The sequence below is a fragment of the Procambarus clarkii genome, chromosome 19 (genome assembly GCF_040958095.1).
Source record: "Procambarus clarkii isolate CNS0578487 chromosome 19, FALCON_Pclarkii_2.0, whole genome shotgun sequence".
NCBI classification, from domain to species: Eukaryota; Metazoa; Arthropoda; class Malacostraca; order Decapoda; family Cambaridae; genus Procambarus; species Procambarus clarkii.
In genome coordinates this window covers 29212225-29230599 of record NC_091168.1, presented here as the reverse complement: position 1 = coordinate 29230599, position 18375 = coordinate 29212225, and the positions used below count along the sequence as shown (strand labels likewise).

Genomic DNA, 18375 nt, shown 5'->3' with positions numbered 1-18375 from the left:
TGTCAACCATATAATAGGTAGAAATGTAAATTTCATTTTGTACAATTTGCCTGTAGAACGTTGTAAAGTCGGAGTATGAATAGTAATCCATTCAATGTTACTCAGAATGTGCTCTTAATGATTTTCAAACATGGTTGCAAACTTAGGAGAAACCATTAATGCTGTAGGGAAACCTATTATGCATAATTAAAACTAAATTCTATGGTTCATTTTTTTTTGAGTTTGACATGAAAAGTCCAGAACTATATAATCCAGATTTCTGAGGGAGCACTACTGGAATATATTCCGATACGTAGAGTACTTGGTTTGTGCTACTTGTCAGTGGCATTGCCATTAATGTTCAAAGGAATAGAATGACCATGGCTTGGCTATATTTTCACCTCTGTTTTGAAAGTTTTGAGTATGCATTTTCAGTTTTCATTAGTGGAGATACTTGTATAAAAAGTTCTTGTATTTAAATTGATTTGTATTTTATGAATACAGTACTAAAATTTGATTCTGCACTACTGTAGAAAAGATCCCTTTGGGCATGGATAAGTGGCAATAACATATGGGGTAATACAGTAATTGATTCACTTGTAGTTTTTTTTTTAATTAGTGATAATATAATTTGTGAAATGCCATTTGAGTTTACTTAAGATTGTGTACAATACATAATGTAGTTTGCACTTAGATTTGGTCGGGTGTTAACATGAAGGCATGCCAGTAGACTGGCTTGGTGGTGATGGATCCCCCAGTGATGCACACACCAAACCCCCACACTAGAGAGCATTGGGGCCCACTAAATAAGAAGCATTCCAAATAAATGTAAACAGTAGTGATGTTTTGACAATTACACAGCATGAGCTCATAGGTTTCAAATCTAGGTTTCAAAAGAAGAAAATAAAGTACTTAAATCTGAGCTTCGAGCTTGCCTCGGCCATTGTAGTGTTGTGACAATCAAAGGTAGCACCGAAGTGGCCAATTAACAGTTTGTTGAGTGGGCTAATTGGCAATTCCTGTGATGATAAATACACAAGTATATTTTTTATGCCTACTTGGATATCTACCCCAGTTTTAGATGTACAGTTAGTTTTTTTATATATACATATGCTGTATATATTTGTTATGCTATATTTTAATTTCATGCCAAATCCTTACCATACAATACTGCATTTGCTATTTAAACATTGCATTGCTTGCAAGAAATAACATGAGAACTTGAGAAAACTGGATGACAGATAAGCACGATAGCATGAAAACAACCAATAACTTACCTCAGTGGTTGACAAGAGAATTGTTCTTTTCAATATACAATAATTTAATAAGTAGCATGCAAATTGTTGATGTGCCAATATTGTTCAATGCAGCCTGGATACCACATACAACTGAACTTGAACCACGTAGTGGGTAACAGGACTACATCTGTTGTAGAATTGTGAGAACCTTAGGTAATACCAACTTCAGCGCTTGATCTCCAACAGTCCTTGGACCAAATACTCTCTCTCTGACTGTTACCAACCTTTCATCCTACCCTCTTTCTAAGCACCAGCAAGAACTTCTTGGCTTTGGTCTTTCTTTTACTACTTCTCCTGGCCCACGCTGTGGCATTGATCTCATCAGTTCCTTTGACAGGTTTGTCAATTCTAACTCTAGTACTCTTTCGGACCTGTCCGCCTTTAGAGGGGCCCTTATCCCCATTCTTGACAGCTTGTTTTCTAAAAATCACCACCTTCCTCGTCGCTTCCAGCTTGCTCTTGCCTCCCTGAAATCTAATATAACTATTCTTATCCTTCCTTCCGACAAAGGCAATTCGGTGGTTGTCCTTGACCGTGAGGACTACCTCCGAAAAGCAGATGTCTTGTTCTCTGACTCTCACACTTATGCTCCTCTGACTTCTAACCCTTTGGATTGCCTCAAAACTTCCTTTAACCGCAAACTAAGACAGCTCTCTAGTCTTTGTCCTCCTGACTTTGATCTCATTAAACGTTTCCGTGTCATCTGCCCTTCTCTTCCTTATTTCTATGGTCTTCCTAAGACTCATAAACCTGGTGTTCCTCTTCGTCCTATCATTTCTTCACGGGGCTCTGTCAGCTATCCTCTTGCCTCCTGGCTCGCTAAAACCCTGACGCCTTACCTTGGTACTTTTTCCCCTGCCCACCTTCATCACTCTCAGGACTTCATAGAAAGACTGCGCCTGCAACCCTCTTGTAAGATGCTTAGTCTTGATGTCGACTCCTAATGTTCCCCTCGATGATGTTCTCCCTTTCCTTAGACAGAAGGCGTCAGAGGGCCTTCTTCCTCTCCCGCTTCCCACTGACGTTTTCCTCGAACTCATTAGACTCTCTGTTGACTCTCTTTCTCTTTCAACGGTAATTATTACACTCAAACTTTCGGTGTCGCTATGGGTTCCCCTCTCTCCCCCTGTTCTTGCTAATTTCTACATGGAATACTTCGAAACTGTTCTTCTTCCTTCTATTGATACTCGTCCCTCTCTCTGACTTCGCTATGTTGATGACAATTTTGCTTTATGGCCTCATGACCTTAGTCTTTTCCAGCCTTTCCTCTCCTCTCTTAACAATCTGGCTCCTTCTATCCATTTCAAAGTTGAGTGGGAATCTAATTCCCTCCTTCCTTTTCTCGACGTTCACAGCTCTGTGTCCGGGTTCTCTTTCTTTGTCTACCGCAAACCCATGCATAGTGGTATGTACATTCACTTCTTTTCCTACCATCCTCCTTCTGTTAAGAAAAGTGTCCTCATCTCTCTCTTCCTCTGCGCTCTACGCCTCAGCGACCCCCAGTTTCTTGATTCTGAAATTGCCTTTATCTACAAATCATTCTCTCGCCTTGGTTACCCTTTGCATTTCATCAACTGTGCCTACTCTCGAGCAAAACGCAATTTCTTTCATCCTAAACCTGCTTGAAAGCAGGTTTAGGATGAAAAAATTGCTAGCGCTGTACTATGCATTCCCTTCATATCTGAACTCAAAACTTTTACCAATACCTTTCGTCCTCTTGACATAAAGCTCGCCTTTAGACAAACTAACACACTTCGTAGCAATCTAGTTCACACTGCTCCTCATACTTCTAATGCTGCTGGTGTCTACTGTATTTCCTGTTCGTCTTGTCCTCTCCAATACTTTGGCGAAACTGGCCGTACACTGAATGACAGACTTAAAGAATACAAGAGAAGTGTTAAGTCTGCAGACACTAACAATGCTCTCTTCTGTCATGTGAAGGATTCCAATCATCCTATTGATTGGTCTTCCTCCAAAATAATCTTTCCTGCCTCTACTCTACATAAACGCCATCTTGTTGAATCGGCTCTAATACACACTGTACCCAACATGAACTTGAGTCCTGGCTTTGTTGCTGTGGACTCTTCCCTTTCACAGTATATACTTAAATGCTCTAATCTTTCTAACAAACGTGACCTAACATAGCTTACCCTACCATCTTTCTTTCTCTTTCCTTTAATTTCTCTCTTTTCTGTTCTATGTTTTCTTTGTTCCCTTACTATCCTCTTCTTATTCCTATTACTATCTCCTTCTCATTTGGTGGTTATAATAGGAGCTGCCTTGTATGGGCCAATAGGCCCTTTGCAGTTCCTACTACTACCTCCTCTACTACACTTTGCTCCTCACCTCTCTCTACCCTATTTATTGCCTGCATCTACTTCATCACAATTGACTTGAGAATGGTCCAGGATGGACCGAAACGTCGTCGTCCCTTCACCTTCTAGTGTGTGGTCTGGACAACGTAGTGTCCCTCCCTTGGCCTTCCTCCTGCCACCGTAACCGGTGGTTGGAAAAGGCTGTGGCAAGGTTGCGTATTGGCCATACTCGCTTAACTCACTGTCACTTAATGGAGCGCTGCCCTGCTCTGTATTGTCCAAATTGCATTGTCCCTCTTACAGTCTTGCATATCCTTGTTGAATGTCCTGACTTCCAGGACGAGCGTGTGTCTTGCTTTCCGATCATCCTCGGGGTCACTTGTCCCTCGATAGAATTCTTGGTGAATCGGTTACTTTTGATATCATTCGCCTTGTGCGTTTCTGTTCTCGTATTGGCATCCTTGGTGATATTTAGAGGCTCTGATTATTCCGCACATTTGATGGGGCTACATAGTCTTCCCGGTTTGGTGCCTTCTTTTGATAATTACTTACTTATACAAGTAAATAAAATGCTAATGTATGTTAAGAAATATAAAGAAATGAAGTAGATTTGTTTAGTATCCTTCATTTGTTAAAGTTGTAAATGTAGCAATTACTCTTGCAGTAGAAATAGAATTCCACTGGTGAGTTTAGATGTGCTGTATGTGAAGTTGTAGTGATTGTTGTAGATGATTACATAGTTTCTGATGATCAAAGTAAGTAAAAATGCTGCCAATTTGCATATTCATACAAGTCTTTGTGATCACCCTGTTCATCGGTCTTTCAAAGTCTTGCCTATCTGTCATCTCACAAATTGCTTTGACCAGTGTGTGTCTACTTGTATATATGTCATGCACCGACATAGTGTTCTGTGTAGAACTGATTTTATTCTACAATTAATGTGTACTTATTACTTTTTAATCTTGGACTGTAATAAAAATTCTTTATATGTATGTACTGTATTTGTGTGTGGATGCATGTGTGTGTATAGGGGGGGGGGGGATTGTAATTACTCTAGCTAAGATTTATCTCCCCTTCTCCTCCATACACGCATATGTACACTAGTGCTTGTGTGTTACAGGATGCCAGCTACGCTTGTGGTGTTCCATTTTCCCAATAATGTCATATGTAATGCTTTGAAACTCTTGATGGCTTTGGCATCCACCACCACCTTGCTTACCAGTAACTTATTCTAATGGTCTATCACTACTTAGTTGTGTTAAAAAATTCATCGTCCAATTTAGAAGTGCCTGCCACCTCTGCAATATGTTCTAACTTACGAAATAGTCTTGTGTGGGACTCTAATCAAAGGGTTCCTCTAGTTATAGATATACACAATCAGCCCAAGCCTTTTCTATCTTGCAATATTTTTGTGGATGTATCGTAGAAACGAAGTAGATTTCTTATGCAAGACCGTTCCATTTGAAAACCAAACTGTATTATGTTACTTTCCAGGTACAGTACTTTGTTCATTTGATTTTAATATCTTTCTAGTTCTTTTACTACCATACTTGTCAATGGTATAGGTCTATAATTTAGTGGGTTTTCCATTCATATAGTTTGGAACTCTGCCTTTTTCCCACCTGTTGCTTGGATCCCTGTTTGTAAGGATATTTGGAAGATAATCTTTAGTTGGGGCACTTAGCTCTGATGCACCTTCCCTTAATATTTAAGATGAGAACTTCATCTGGATCAACTGCTTTTAGTTAAACTTCCTGAGCAGTACTTAAGAGATAAGAATTTCAAAGTATAATGTAGCTACCCGCAAATTTTTTTCTGTAACATACTATATTTTTTAGCATTATTTTGCATTGTTATTTTAGGTGCTGTGAGTGCTACACGAGAGAGTATGGATTACCTGTTAGGCCAGGAAGGAAGTGGACGTGCCCTCTGCCTGGTGGTAGGTGGGGCAAAGGAGTCCCTGGATTGCCATCCTGGCAGTGTCGTTTTGCACCTCAACAAACGCAAAGGTTTCTGCAAGATGGCTCTCAGACATGGGTAAGTTTCAGTCTTGCACATCAATATATGTATCGTAATTAATTATCTTGTAATATTTTTAATTTCCAAACTTTCATCTGTTCTAATTCTGATGAGTCTACCCATTGAATTTAGTCTATTATCTTGGAATGCCTGAAAAACTTGTTGCCATTTAAGTACTGTACTTGGAAGCATTTTGACCATGCAGTCCTTTGTATGAAATATTCTATACTTTTCTGATACTATTCAAGAATGTAACACATTAAAAAATACCTGGTTAAGAGGATTACTTTGCAACAGTAAATGTCTTGATTTATTTGAAATGGCTACATGTTACGAGGTCTTAACAGAGTTAAATATCCTGTAATGATCATGGTATTATTTATGGTAATAAGTTGGTATTTGAAATGTACATTTGGCACTCGAGTGATGGAATAAATCTTTCATACGGTGTAATAAAAACTGTTTCCTCAAATAGGCATTTTTACATGTGCATTTATGGGTTTATGCATACTTAGCAATAGACTCGGGTGTTTATGTTGATTTAGGTCTTAGGGAGTATATTCAATACAGGTTGAAAATTATTAAAATACGTATATTGAGTATATGCTTTGAATATAGTAAATTTAATTATGCAGATGAAGTCACAATAACGTGGCTGAAAAATGTTGACCAAACCACACACTAGAAATTGAAGAGATGACGACATTTCGGTCCGTCCTGCACCATTATCAAGTAGATTGTGACTCGATCAATTACAATCGACTGGACTATTATCAAGTCGATTACCACAATCGACTTGATAATGGTCCAGGATGGACCGAAATGTCGTCGTCTCTTCAATTTCTAGTGTGTGGTTTGGTCAACAAATTTAATTATGTAGAGTAAAAAAAAGATTTCTTGTCCCCAGTAATAAGGTAATCTTTGATTAATACTTCATGGACTCCTAGTTTATTTTGTTGATGGGCTTTATGATTGGAGAAAGTTGCATACGGTTTCCCTTTTCATGCTTAGTGACGCTATCCCTAATCTGGCTACTAATTCTTTGAAATAAGTCATTAAGTGTGTGTGTCATTTCTGCACAAGTGGAGCCAAGTGTCTGCTTTTCTTCGGGCTATAATTTTATCGTTTCAATCCTTTATCAAAGCTTGTCTTTTCAGTAAGTATTTGTATGATAACTAACCGTAAGTTAGCACTTGGCAATCTTTGCAGTAACCAATAATATACATTACTGAAGAAGAATATGCAAAACTCGTCTGGTGACACTTGGAAGGTTTGACACTTCAGATTACACAGAATGTGTAATCTGTGAGCCAGTCAACTGGTGGAATATTGATGATAGAGTCGGATGCTTCCTTATACTGAAGAGATAAGTTTTATTTAACATGGTCCTGCCATGTAGGTGTCCTTAGTGTAGGTAGATTTAGTGTAGTCCTTAGTGTAGGTAGATTATCACAAGTTAGCATCATGGGGAAACTTGAATGTATTCTGATTCTTATTTGTAAACGTGTGGCAACTCTATTATAACCTTTACAGCCACTATTTTTTTATTTTTTGCTATTTATTTATTTTTTTTCATGTAAACATTAATTTTTTTTCTTTCAGTGCTTCGCTTGTGCCAATGTTTTCTTTTGGTGAGAATGAGATCTATGATCAAGTTGCTAATCCTGAAGGCTCATTAATACGTCGAATTCAAAACAATCTTCAGAAAGTCATTGGCTTGGCTCCGTGTATGTTTATTGGCCGAGGGGTGTTTCAATATAGCTTTGGCATTGTCCCCTTCCGAAAACCTATCTACACAGTTGGTAAGTTTTCCAGTGTGTTTTCTTTGTACTGTATTTGAAGCATTTTTTGGCATAGACTGTTATGATTCAAATGAATTTGTTGACATAGCTGCAAAGGAAGCCATTCATACTTTCAACATTTTCCAAAAAGGTGATTTTCTCTTTAAATTTCTACCCGATCACTCATGCCACTATCCATACCCGTTGAGGGTTGTTGGCTGATACAAGTAATAAACTGCGTGCTCTTCAGTAAGAATTTTCCCCCCATGAACTTCCTCCTTCCACCGTAATAGGCATTAGGAGATGGCTTTGGCTTGCTTATTGGTCACACAGCGTCCTGCCCCCTTTTGTCCTAACTGTGTTGTCCCACTCACAGTTTTGCGCCTTTTCGATTGCCCTGATTTTCAAGATGTTAGTGTTTCTTGCTTTCCTGATTTCCCTAGAGGTTGGTTTTCTTGTTAGCATCCTTGGCAATTTTGATACCTTTGATATCATTCACCTTATGTCTTGTTCTCTTACTGCCATCTTGAATAACATTTAGTGCCTTTTGAATAGCTTGCAACTTAGATGGGGCTATATGGTCTTCCTGGCTTGGCACTTTATTTGAGAATTACTTAACACCAGAATTGTGTAGGCTCTGTTATGAGGATAGATTGAGGGAACTCGCCTTCACAATCTTAGTGGATAGAAGGAAACAGAAGGGATATGATCACTGCATACAAGATCCTGAGGGAATACACAAAGTAGGCAAAGGAAGCCTATTTGAACTAGGAGGTAGGACAAATGGATTTCAGTGGAAGTGGGACACAGTTGAATTGCAGAGATGTAAGGAAATTATTTTTCCCAGTGTGGGTAGTTGGCCAGTGGGATGCATTGAAGGAAGAGGTTGTTGAAGCCAATTTCATCTACAACTTTTAAGAAAAATTATGATGAACAAGTTAATGTTCAGAGTTAGTGTGCCGGTCTAAAAGGCTAGGAGGTAAAGCATGAAAAAAATCTCATTGCCTCCGAAGTCACCAATAGGTTAAGACAGAATTGAGGAAAATTCAGCATTGCAACCGATTTTGCTAAAGTTCTACTAGAATTGTTTCTCTGCATCATTGTCAATACTTTGTGCTCCAATGCCTGCATCACACAATCAAATTACTGTACTAGGACATCTGCACGAGTTGTATGCCTCTAGGTAGCTGATTTTGAGAATAGCCAGATCTCACTTTCCTAATTAATCTATTTATTGAATACGTGTGTGTAACATAGCCACTTTCACAAACAATTGTTTATATTCACTATACCATTTTCTTTTAAGCATCTTAGATACTGGGAACTTTCAGATAATAAGTACTTTGTAATTGACATTGAAACAGAGGACAAAAGTCATACATAAAATGTTAAGCTAAATTTTTAATGTAGAGTATGTGTTTATTTTGGCCTTGCCATACAGACACTGTTTTTTTTCTTGTTAATTGAAATTCATCACCATTCAAGCTTCATTTTATTAACTTTTTCTCCTTAAAGAAAAACAAATAAAATGGCTACAAATTGTTTTCATTAAAAGTAGATTTCTAATTCTGTATTACCATATATCTTTTGTCTAAATTTAATACAGTTCACACAAAATTTTGCCATATAGATACAGTATATCTTGAGGTTATCTTGAGATGATTTCGGGGCTTTTTAGTGTCCCCGCGGCCCGGTCCTCGACCAGGCCTCCACCCCCAGGAAGCAGCCCGTGACAGCTGACTAACACCCAGGTACCTATTTTTGCTGCTAGGTAACAGGGGCATAGGGTGAAAGAAACTCTGCCCATTGTTTCTCGCCGGCGCCTGGGATCGAACCCAGGACCACAGGATCACAAGTCCCGCGTGCTGTCCGCTCGGCCGACCGGCTCAGTAGCATAATGCTACAACACAAATCTGTAATAAATTATGGCAAACTAATAACTTCTTTGTTGTACAGTATATATATTAATGTATTCTGGAAGTGCATATTCTTATAAATAATTGATTGAATATAGCCAATAGGGTTAGAGCTATAATGCTATTATAAATCTTTTCTGTGTTTGACATTCTTCCTCACTTGGGAAAGAAGTTTGTCCAGAGTTCATTTGACAGTTGTAATGAACCTGATGCATTTTGCCAAAAGGTGCATTTCATTGAATCACTTTTGAATATATTTGGAGGCGGAGAGAGATGGAATAAAAATTGGCAGCGGTGATAGTACAGTATATATATTCCACGTAGACTGAAGATAGACTAGATGTTGCCCAGTTGAGGGGACTGGGAAATATTGCCGTGTGTTCTCATTTGCTGGCTGTGGCAGTGTAAACTGGCAGTTTAGATTTGGTATTATAGATGGTTGGAAGTACCCAAGTACAATAGAGAGACTGTTGGTAGATGAGTGTAATTACCTAAGTGTAGTTACAGGATGAGAGCTACACTTGTGGTGTCCCGTCTCCCCAGCACTCTTTGTCATATAATGCTTTGAAATTACTGACGGTTTTGGCCTCCACCACCTTCTCACTTAACTTGTTCCAACCGTCTGTACCACTGTTTACAAAAGTGAATTTTCGTATATTTCTCCGGCAGCTTTGTTTCGTTAGTTTAAATCTATGACCTCTTGTTCTTGAAGTTTCGGGTCTCAGGAATTCTTCCATATCAATTTTATCGATTCCTGTTACTATTTTGAACGTAGTGATCATATCGCCTCTTCTATCTTCTAGTTTTTGCATATTTAATGCCTCTGACCTCTCCTCGTAGCTCTTGTCATTCAGTTCTGGGAGCCACTTAGTGGCATGTCGTTGCACCTTTTCCAGTTTGTTGATGTGTGTTTGATATATAGTGCGACGGCTATCTTCTGTTGATGTTAGGCCAATTATTTCAGTGTTGCTGGTTAGGATGTCTGGTGGTGAGCTGGTTGTGTGTGGAAATGTGATCTTTGGTTAGAACCTTGTTGTTTGTGCATTTTCTGGCGCCTTGAGAGATGTTATCTTGCCAGTATATTGAGAGCGTTTGGGCTGATAGTCCCCAAATTGGCATGTACAGGCTTTCCATATGTTAGTCCCCTGGTATAAATGTTTAAAATAATTGCCTAAGTATGTGTTCTGAGTTGTCAACCAGAATACAAATTGGATCCTTGTAAACTTTGTACATTGTCGTTCCTATTGTTTGGTCCATGAGCATGTTGGTGAACAGCAACTCGACATCCAGAGAAGATCTCGCACCTAATACCTGTGACCCCTCGCAATGAGTCTACACATTCTTTTTGAAATACCTGTATTAAGGCTGAAAGCTTAATAACTTGGGGGATCAGTAGTGTATAAGGTGCTTAGCCTGTATGTGGGTGTTTAGTATCTGGCTGATGATCAGATGAAGCAGGTTACCAGGTTTGTGGGCCGTGACAGTTCCATAGTCATATTCAGGCATGTACTCTCCAGTAGCTTTTTGCAGAGGATAGTCTTTTGGCATGAAGAGATTAAACCAATCTGTTTTTCTTTATTTTCAATTGGGCATTCCTTATGATTTAGTATTCCTCATGATCCTTTGAAATTTAGTTTGATTAGAGAGGATAAGTTTAATTTTATCAATACTATATATATACTTTATTTTTTAAAGAAATGTTGGTGACTTATCACCTCTGCTAACAGCTACAGTATTTCCTTATCATGAAGTCTTGTAGCTGCTGCTTTGAGTTCAGAAAGCAATATGGTGCTTCTTTAGTTCATCTTTCCTCCATTTGTCAAAGGTCTGACTGTAATGTGTCCTTAGTGGTGACGTTCCTTTGTGTGTAGAGATTAAATGTCGTCTTACAGGATCTCAAACTCCACCTTCTGGGCCAACTCGCCTAGTTGGATATAACATGGGAGTTTATATGTAGATTTAAGTGATTTTGTGCTCGGTGAGGTTGATTCCGAGGAGATTCAGGATGCTATCTCTGGGTTGGAGAACAGCTCTATATATAAATACTTGGAAGTTAGTTTCATAATGGTCCTTGTGTCAGTTGTGGTGGTGTTGGTCAGCACATCTGTCAAAAGATCAGTCAATATTGGCCTGAAGCATTGTTAATTAAATTAATGCAAGTGTTCATTCTTTAGTCCTTAACACACTGCAATTCTTTCATGCATACTGAGAAAGCATGACAAGGTTACCCAGTCCCCTTGACTGGGTAATATCTCGTCTCGCCTCTTCCTACATGGATTATATCAATCCATCCTCCTGTTTAGATAGTATGTTTTGTAACTATGTGCACAATAGTTCAAACATTGATGTACTAAGCAATTAGATAGTATAGTTTTGTGTTATTGTACTTTATAGTCAGAAAAAATGAAGCTAAAAACACTTAAATATTCCTGGGTCTAGTGTAGTGCACGCATGTCCTATGACCTATATTAGGCCTCAGATAGCATGTATTAGGCCTAGGAAGGTTAATTAAGTTAGTTTGTCATTGTAACAAATATAAAATCTTTTCCGGTTTGTCCAAATTTAATAGTACCAATTTCTACTTTCTAATGGCATTGTACGTCGGCATGTGTACTGTGGCGCTCATCCTTCCTGTAAGTACTACTAAAATAGGAGGATGGGCTGAATATATATACCATCACACCTGCCAATCTGTAGACCCTTTACCTCTGCCTCTTAAAATTTCCCATGTTAAAAGTGCACTGCAGCGAAATGTAGTCTTTAGCTGCTCACGTCAGGCTGAATAAAATTTATAAATGAACTTTGGAGAGTTAGTTTTTCAACTTCTCGAGTGAAAATGAACACGAGACAGAAAAGTTTTGTTCTAGAATTATTGATCTGCTGCAGCGCTTTTGAACATATTCAACGACAAATATATGTAATAGTAAATATATTTTTTAGATATACAGCATCATAATTTATTATACAAAGATCTATCTTTCCCTTTAATACATTTCAAAGCATTAACAAGACTTCAATTATATTTCAGTATTTAGGTTAAACAGATGACTTTTCTTTGCAGTTGGCTCGCCAATTGATGTACCCGTGGTGAAGAATCCCACCAAGGAGCAGATTGTGGGTTTACACGAAACCTATGTCAATGCAGTGATTAGTCTGTATAACAAGTACAAACACAAGTATTCCGAATACCCAGAATGTGAAATTAAGATTGTTTAGAGGTTACAGTATGGCCCTCCCTTTAATTTTTAAGTGATCGTGAACTCATTTTAAAGCATAATAAAACACGCCATTTAATTCATCTTACATGTAAGAAGATTGACTGCAGTCTAGGAACATTTTAAGGACTAATGGGTATACTTAATTCTAAGATCTATATCTACATGTAATTGTGATCATCATCTTGGGACCATGATTTTAATATGTTTACAAACTGCAAAATTAAAAAAAAAAAAAGTAGTGAATCTTAGAAAAGCCACATATGGTAAATTCGTAATGCCTTAAATTCAATATGCCTTAAAATTACAAAGATAGGTTATGTGATGTATTGTTTACCTAATGCTTTAACCAGCAAAAGAATTCTCATTACAATCATGAATAAATACAGTGTGTAATATCTCTGAAATTAATGTGTGCTTTTAATCACTTATTGATCATCATTTCCACTAGATTCTTTGATGCATACTGATTAGAACTATAAAATCCTGGAGAACTTCATATTCCACATATAAATAATTTAAATTTTATGCACTGATAATATTTGACAGTAGTGGAAGACTGTGTTGGGTAGATTGTGTTCTTAATGCTATGTTCATGTTGCAAGTACAGTAAGACCTTTCAAAAAAAAAAAAAAAAAAGACAGGTGAAATATATTCTTTTATCTTCTTGCTCTGTAAACCTTCGTTTCCTCTGGACCATCCCCATCTTGGAACACACAGCCATATGTTGAGTGTGTCCCAGACATTTCACAGGCACTGAAATGTTTGAACCCCCACAAAAAGTCAGACGAGGTTTCCTGTGCTAGTCTGGCTATTGGAGGAGTTAAGCAGTCAATACTGTATAATAATTGAGAAACAAGAAATGTTTGAAAGAGCAGAAGTGAAGAAATATGAAAAGATAGAAATATAGAAGGGGAAGAACAAAACTGGAAAATATTTCTTCAAATGAGGCTGTGTAGAAAATTATATGGGCTACGAAATTATTGGACAATTGAGGAAAGGGAATTGCCCAAGGGGGGCGAAGAGGTCCCTGCCACCTTAGTTTCCTATAATAATACTTCCATGGGTGAAATAACTATCGGTTTGCTTTACCAGGCAGTTCAAATAACAGATTATCATAGATAATCTGTTATCTATTATCAAACTAACAAGGCTGTTTGGTGAAGTTTTATAGCAGCACAAGCAACTTTTTATATACATATACGACACTTGAGTTCTGTTATCAATTCAGTTTCACTATAACACACTTTTGCCACTTATTTAAAGTAAAGGTGATCTTACTCTGACCTGATATTCCTTAATCTATATATAATTTGCTAAACCATTATTATTACTTTGATTGGACAGTGTTCCTGTTTTTTTCTGAAACAAGATTGGCATGTGTGCAGAGATTGCTTAGATACTTCAGCCCATTTCAAATAAATGATGAGTATTCAAGTACTATGTAACTTTTCTTTGAAAAGTACCATAAGAAAATGTTAATGCAAGTACAGTATATCTTTTATTAACTAAGCCCTGCTTGGTGCTTTCTTTTAATAATTACATGCTTGTACATGGATTTTCTCGTGCTTGCTTGCTTTTATTAACAAACCAATATGTCCGGTCAGACTGAAAACTAAGAAGCTAGTGTGGGAAGAAAGCACTCCTTCTATAATGAATTTAGTGATTGAACAGCAATGATATTTTATTAATCATTCTATGGAATGTAATACTATATTACTAATCTGCAGTCATGTGTGTGTCTGGATTATTGTAAATGTTATCATACTTCAGTGTAATTTAGAAAAAGGCACATTCTGTGTCTTGGTGAAAAGCAATATACACATTGGGAAGATATTGAAGCCATGTTATGGGATTGAACTGGCTTCCTTGAACTCCTCCTCCTTGTGATTTAATTGTGCAACGTACACATTCTTTAATGTAAGGAAATGCCCTTTGTATATGAAGACTATTCCACCTCGTGTATGTAACTGGAGATTCACAGTCGAGGTGCTTAAATGTAGTAAATGCAGAACAATTGAAATTGTGCTATACAATTCCATTTACAGCCTCTTAATATATTCACCATGTAACTAGACTCATTCCTCGGACAGAATCATGTGTTGGATGTTAGAAAATACTTCAGCTCGGTTAACTTATTTCCATTTGCAAACGTAAACAAAATTTATTAACGTATGATTGCATCATGGAAAAAAAATAGCACTAAAAAAGCAGTCAATGCAACTATCTGTTGTTGGCAAAGGTATCGTAATGCATATGTTTGTAAAGGATTGATCATGGCAGTTTTTTCGTTTGTTTGTCTAACCACATACAGTACTGTATTAAGATTCATATCCCTTATCCCTTGTTTATACAGTATAATCAAATATTGGGTACCTGTATTCTTATATGGTCCTAATTGTTGTGAATAAATTTCTGATCAACAATTACTTGGAACTTTTTGTATTCCAATTCTGAAATGTCATGTCTCGGATATATTTATTAAAGAAATCGGTAATTTCATTGACTTTTATATTCAAATTGGTTTTCTTCACATTCATCCATATTGAATTTTTATTAGTACTGTACCATGAACTATTCCAAAAAGAATTTTAGAAATTGATATTCCCTTAGTTCTAAAAATGAAGTTATTTAAAAAATAAAGCTGTAATGTAGTTGGTTAAGTTTTAAAATGTAAAATGTTAAAATGCATATGCAATATCAGTGATAAAATTGGGCAATGCATTCTTGGTTATAAGTAACTATACCTGCATGGCACTATCCAAATGTTAAGGTAGAGTAAGCTCATTGTGACATAATTCCACTACCCACATTGGTAACACCCTCCCCATGCCCTTTTTCTCTTGGGATTGTACTGCTAACTTCATCTCTCATTCCCTTCTAATCTACCAGACATATGTCGCCCATTTAGATATTCGTAACAGAACGGTTTCATAGTTTTTCACACTGCTGTGTTTGAGTTCAACCAGAACTACATATTTTTATCTTTGAAGTACTTTTCACTGTGTAGAATTCAAATAGACAATAGTTCACAATACTGTAGTAGCCAAGTGTTGTACTAAAGTAGATGAGACATAGATATATCGAACAAAATATTTTTCAAAAGGCATTTCTTAAACTGTCTAGATTGTGTTGAAGAGAAGTGGTTGGCTTGAAATTTTGTCTAGTATTGCATCTTTTTCATTTGTCAGTTGTATGATTATTGTATTGTAAATAGTTGAGTTAAATGTTGTATCAGTTAACAAGATGTTTGTGCATATTACTTTGTACATTTAAATGTGGTGGTGTTAATATTTAGAACAGGTGAACTAGTATGTAAATTATAAATAACTTTATAATTAACTATAATTATAGAATTATTTATACAAATTCATACGAGTTTAAATGTCATATTAACTGTGCAATCTGTGATGAATTTCTAGTTTATTATTATTTCTTCAAAATCTGGAATACTGTACAGTACTTGGAATATAGCATGGGAGGAGAAATTATTTTATATTTTGTAAATATACACATGCATGTCCTCTATATTGATGGCAGGCAGAGATGACATTTGATTTTTATTGTATTGTATTATCTTCCTATCATTAGTGATGCATTTTGTATTACGTACTTAATTGAAGACAAATTCTAAAAGGCTTATCACATTTTCCTTTGAGAGTTGGCTTTATATGTATGAGTAGTTGACTACTTTTCTGCAAATTACAATTAGATCCAACTATCTTTGTAAATTTTAACACCAAGTGATGTTCCGCACATTTATTGTCAGTGGTAATACACAAGATGTAAACTCTGCTTTATAGTGAATGTGTTACAGATGAAAGGTTCTGTGGGATAGTTTACAATTTGGCATATTTTGGATGGTAATAAATCACTCTTGTTTTTGTCGCGTCACATTGTACAAAGCCCAGTGTTCATAAAACCTGCGCAACCCTCATTTTTTCCAACAATTTATTTGTCGGTTTAGAATTTTAGTTAAGATTAATTGTTAATATAATTTTTTTGGTGCTACAAATGTTCTGTAAGTGCAGGTATATGTTGCAACTATGCAAGTTTGGTTCACTTTTATCTTGTATCTTGAGAAGTTTATTATTGTGTTCATCTTTATACTTGAAGTGTGGCGTGAGTGGTGCGCATTTGTGATCGGTTATTGTCCAGTGATAAGGTATCTCTAGCACGAGATGTTATGGACATCTGTTTGAAATACAGGTTACTAAGACTATTGTAAAAGTGTGTTTGTAGCCAGGATGTACTTTTGTACCTATGATTGCAGCCAGAATGTTCTTTTGTACCCATCACTGCAGCAAAATTGTACTTTTGTACGAATGATTGCAGCAAGATTATACTTTTAAATTGTCACAAATATTAATTGGTTTTTGGTTAATGAAAGATTAAGTTTTTCACATAAATTCATGGGAATGGTTTTAAGACTAAATGTCGTATAATTTAAATAAAATTTATATATATATATACATATATATATATAATATATATATATATATATATATATATATATATATATATATATATATATATATATATATATATATATATATATATATATATATTATATATATATTAATATAATATAAATAAGACACTTTTAGTCATGTCAGTAACTCAGAAAGAGTTTTAAGTACTTCCAGGGACTTGTAAAAGTCAATAATATTGTGTAATTTTTGCATTGTAACGAAGGACGTTTATGGATGGTGTTGGCAGCTGAAGTATCTTATGTGGTTATTTTAATGCCAAGTCATGTCTTTACGGCATTGTGCCACATTAAATCAAAATGGACTGTGAAAGAATATTTCTATTTAAGTGTTGTGTGTGTTTGTAATAGCCTCAAGTACTTGAATGTTAGTAAGCATACAGAAATATGATTATTACAAAAGAAGTCCCCTATTCCTCATGAAGTTAGAAATGTTGATCATGCATATTGTATGTGTGTATGTAGGAATGCACATGGTGGTGATAATGTTGGTGCTAGTTCTGCTTCACACACCATTTTCTTGTTAGACTCCTCATTAAAGCAAGAACAAACTATAAAGTTTAACAGTTACTCAAATAACTGCATTACCATATGGATGCATTCTAGTAATGTTTTTTCTCTTTAATAAAATGAGAGTTTATGCCTTTTTTGTTTTGTTTTTGTTCAGTTTATATACCTTGTTTTAATTTGTTTAAACTATTGGAAGGTGGTTAAAGGATGTTGAATTTTCCTCGATTTATGGTTAAAGTTGGATTATCCAACTAACGGTCGTAATCTCGTGAGTTTCAGGATTATGATAAATCTAGCTTCCGTGCACCTCATTATAGCGAGTCCTGGTTTTCAGGAATGGTAAATTTGTTTTTTCTGCGCCTGATATTTCATAATGATAAAAAATATTGTTTTGCCAGTTACTTTGAGTCGTAATGTTCCTTGATAAAATCTTAAGTCTAATTTCTGACATTGTGCATCTTAATGTCTTTTTGATCTTGTACTGTCATCCTGACTGGCATCTTGGGATTTCTGAATATTGTGAGAAAGGGTGCTAAATAGTCTTCTCGGCTTGTTGCCCTAGCTAATTACCTATCTTTCCTCAAAGTATTGGCATCCTTTGTTATATTTACCCCTCCGTGGTGTCGCCTTGTGGTGAGGGGCTCACGTACACCTCCCTGAGACCAGTGAGGGTTGCATTCGTCCCCCTCTCTTGCCCATCTTTGGGTGTTGTACGTGCAGATGGACGCTGTGTAGGGTCCTCGTGAGTCAACGGACCACCAGCTGGAGGGGTCACCCATGAGGGTCTGCCCTAAGTGGATGGCTGGGTGTCTAGGCGGGGGCGAAAGGAAGAATGGGGTCTTTACACCAGTGT

General features: G+C 36.6%; 1 protein-coding gene across 3 annotated transcripts in view; it reads left to right on the top strand.

The window, feature by feature from the left end:
* Positions 1–17659, top strand: part of LOC123757605 (2-acylglycerol O-acyltransferase 1) — a 40469-nt gene extending 22810 nt beyond the window's left edge. For all 3 annotated transcript variants that reach the window (XM_045741412.2, XM_069327205.1, XM_045741413.2), the window contains exons 7-9: positions 5455–5629; positions 7214–7413; positions 12370–17659. In XM_045741412.2, coding sequence (XP_045597368.2) covers positions 5455–5629; positions 7214–7413; positions 12370–12524 — 530 coding nt within the window. In that variant the 3' untranslated portion in view covers positions 12525–17659. The remainder of the gene's footprint in view (positions 1–5454; positions 5630–7213; positions 7414–12369) is intronic.
* Positions 17660–18375: the final 716 nt, after the last annotated feature.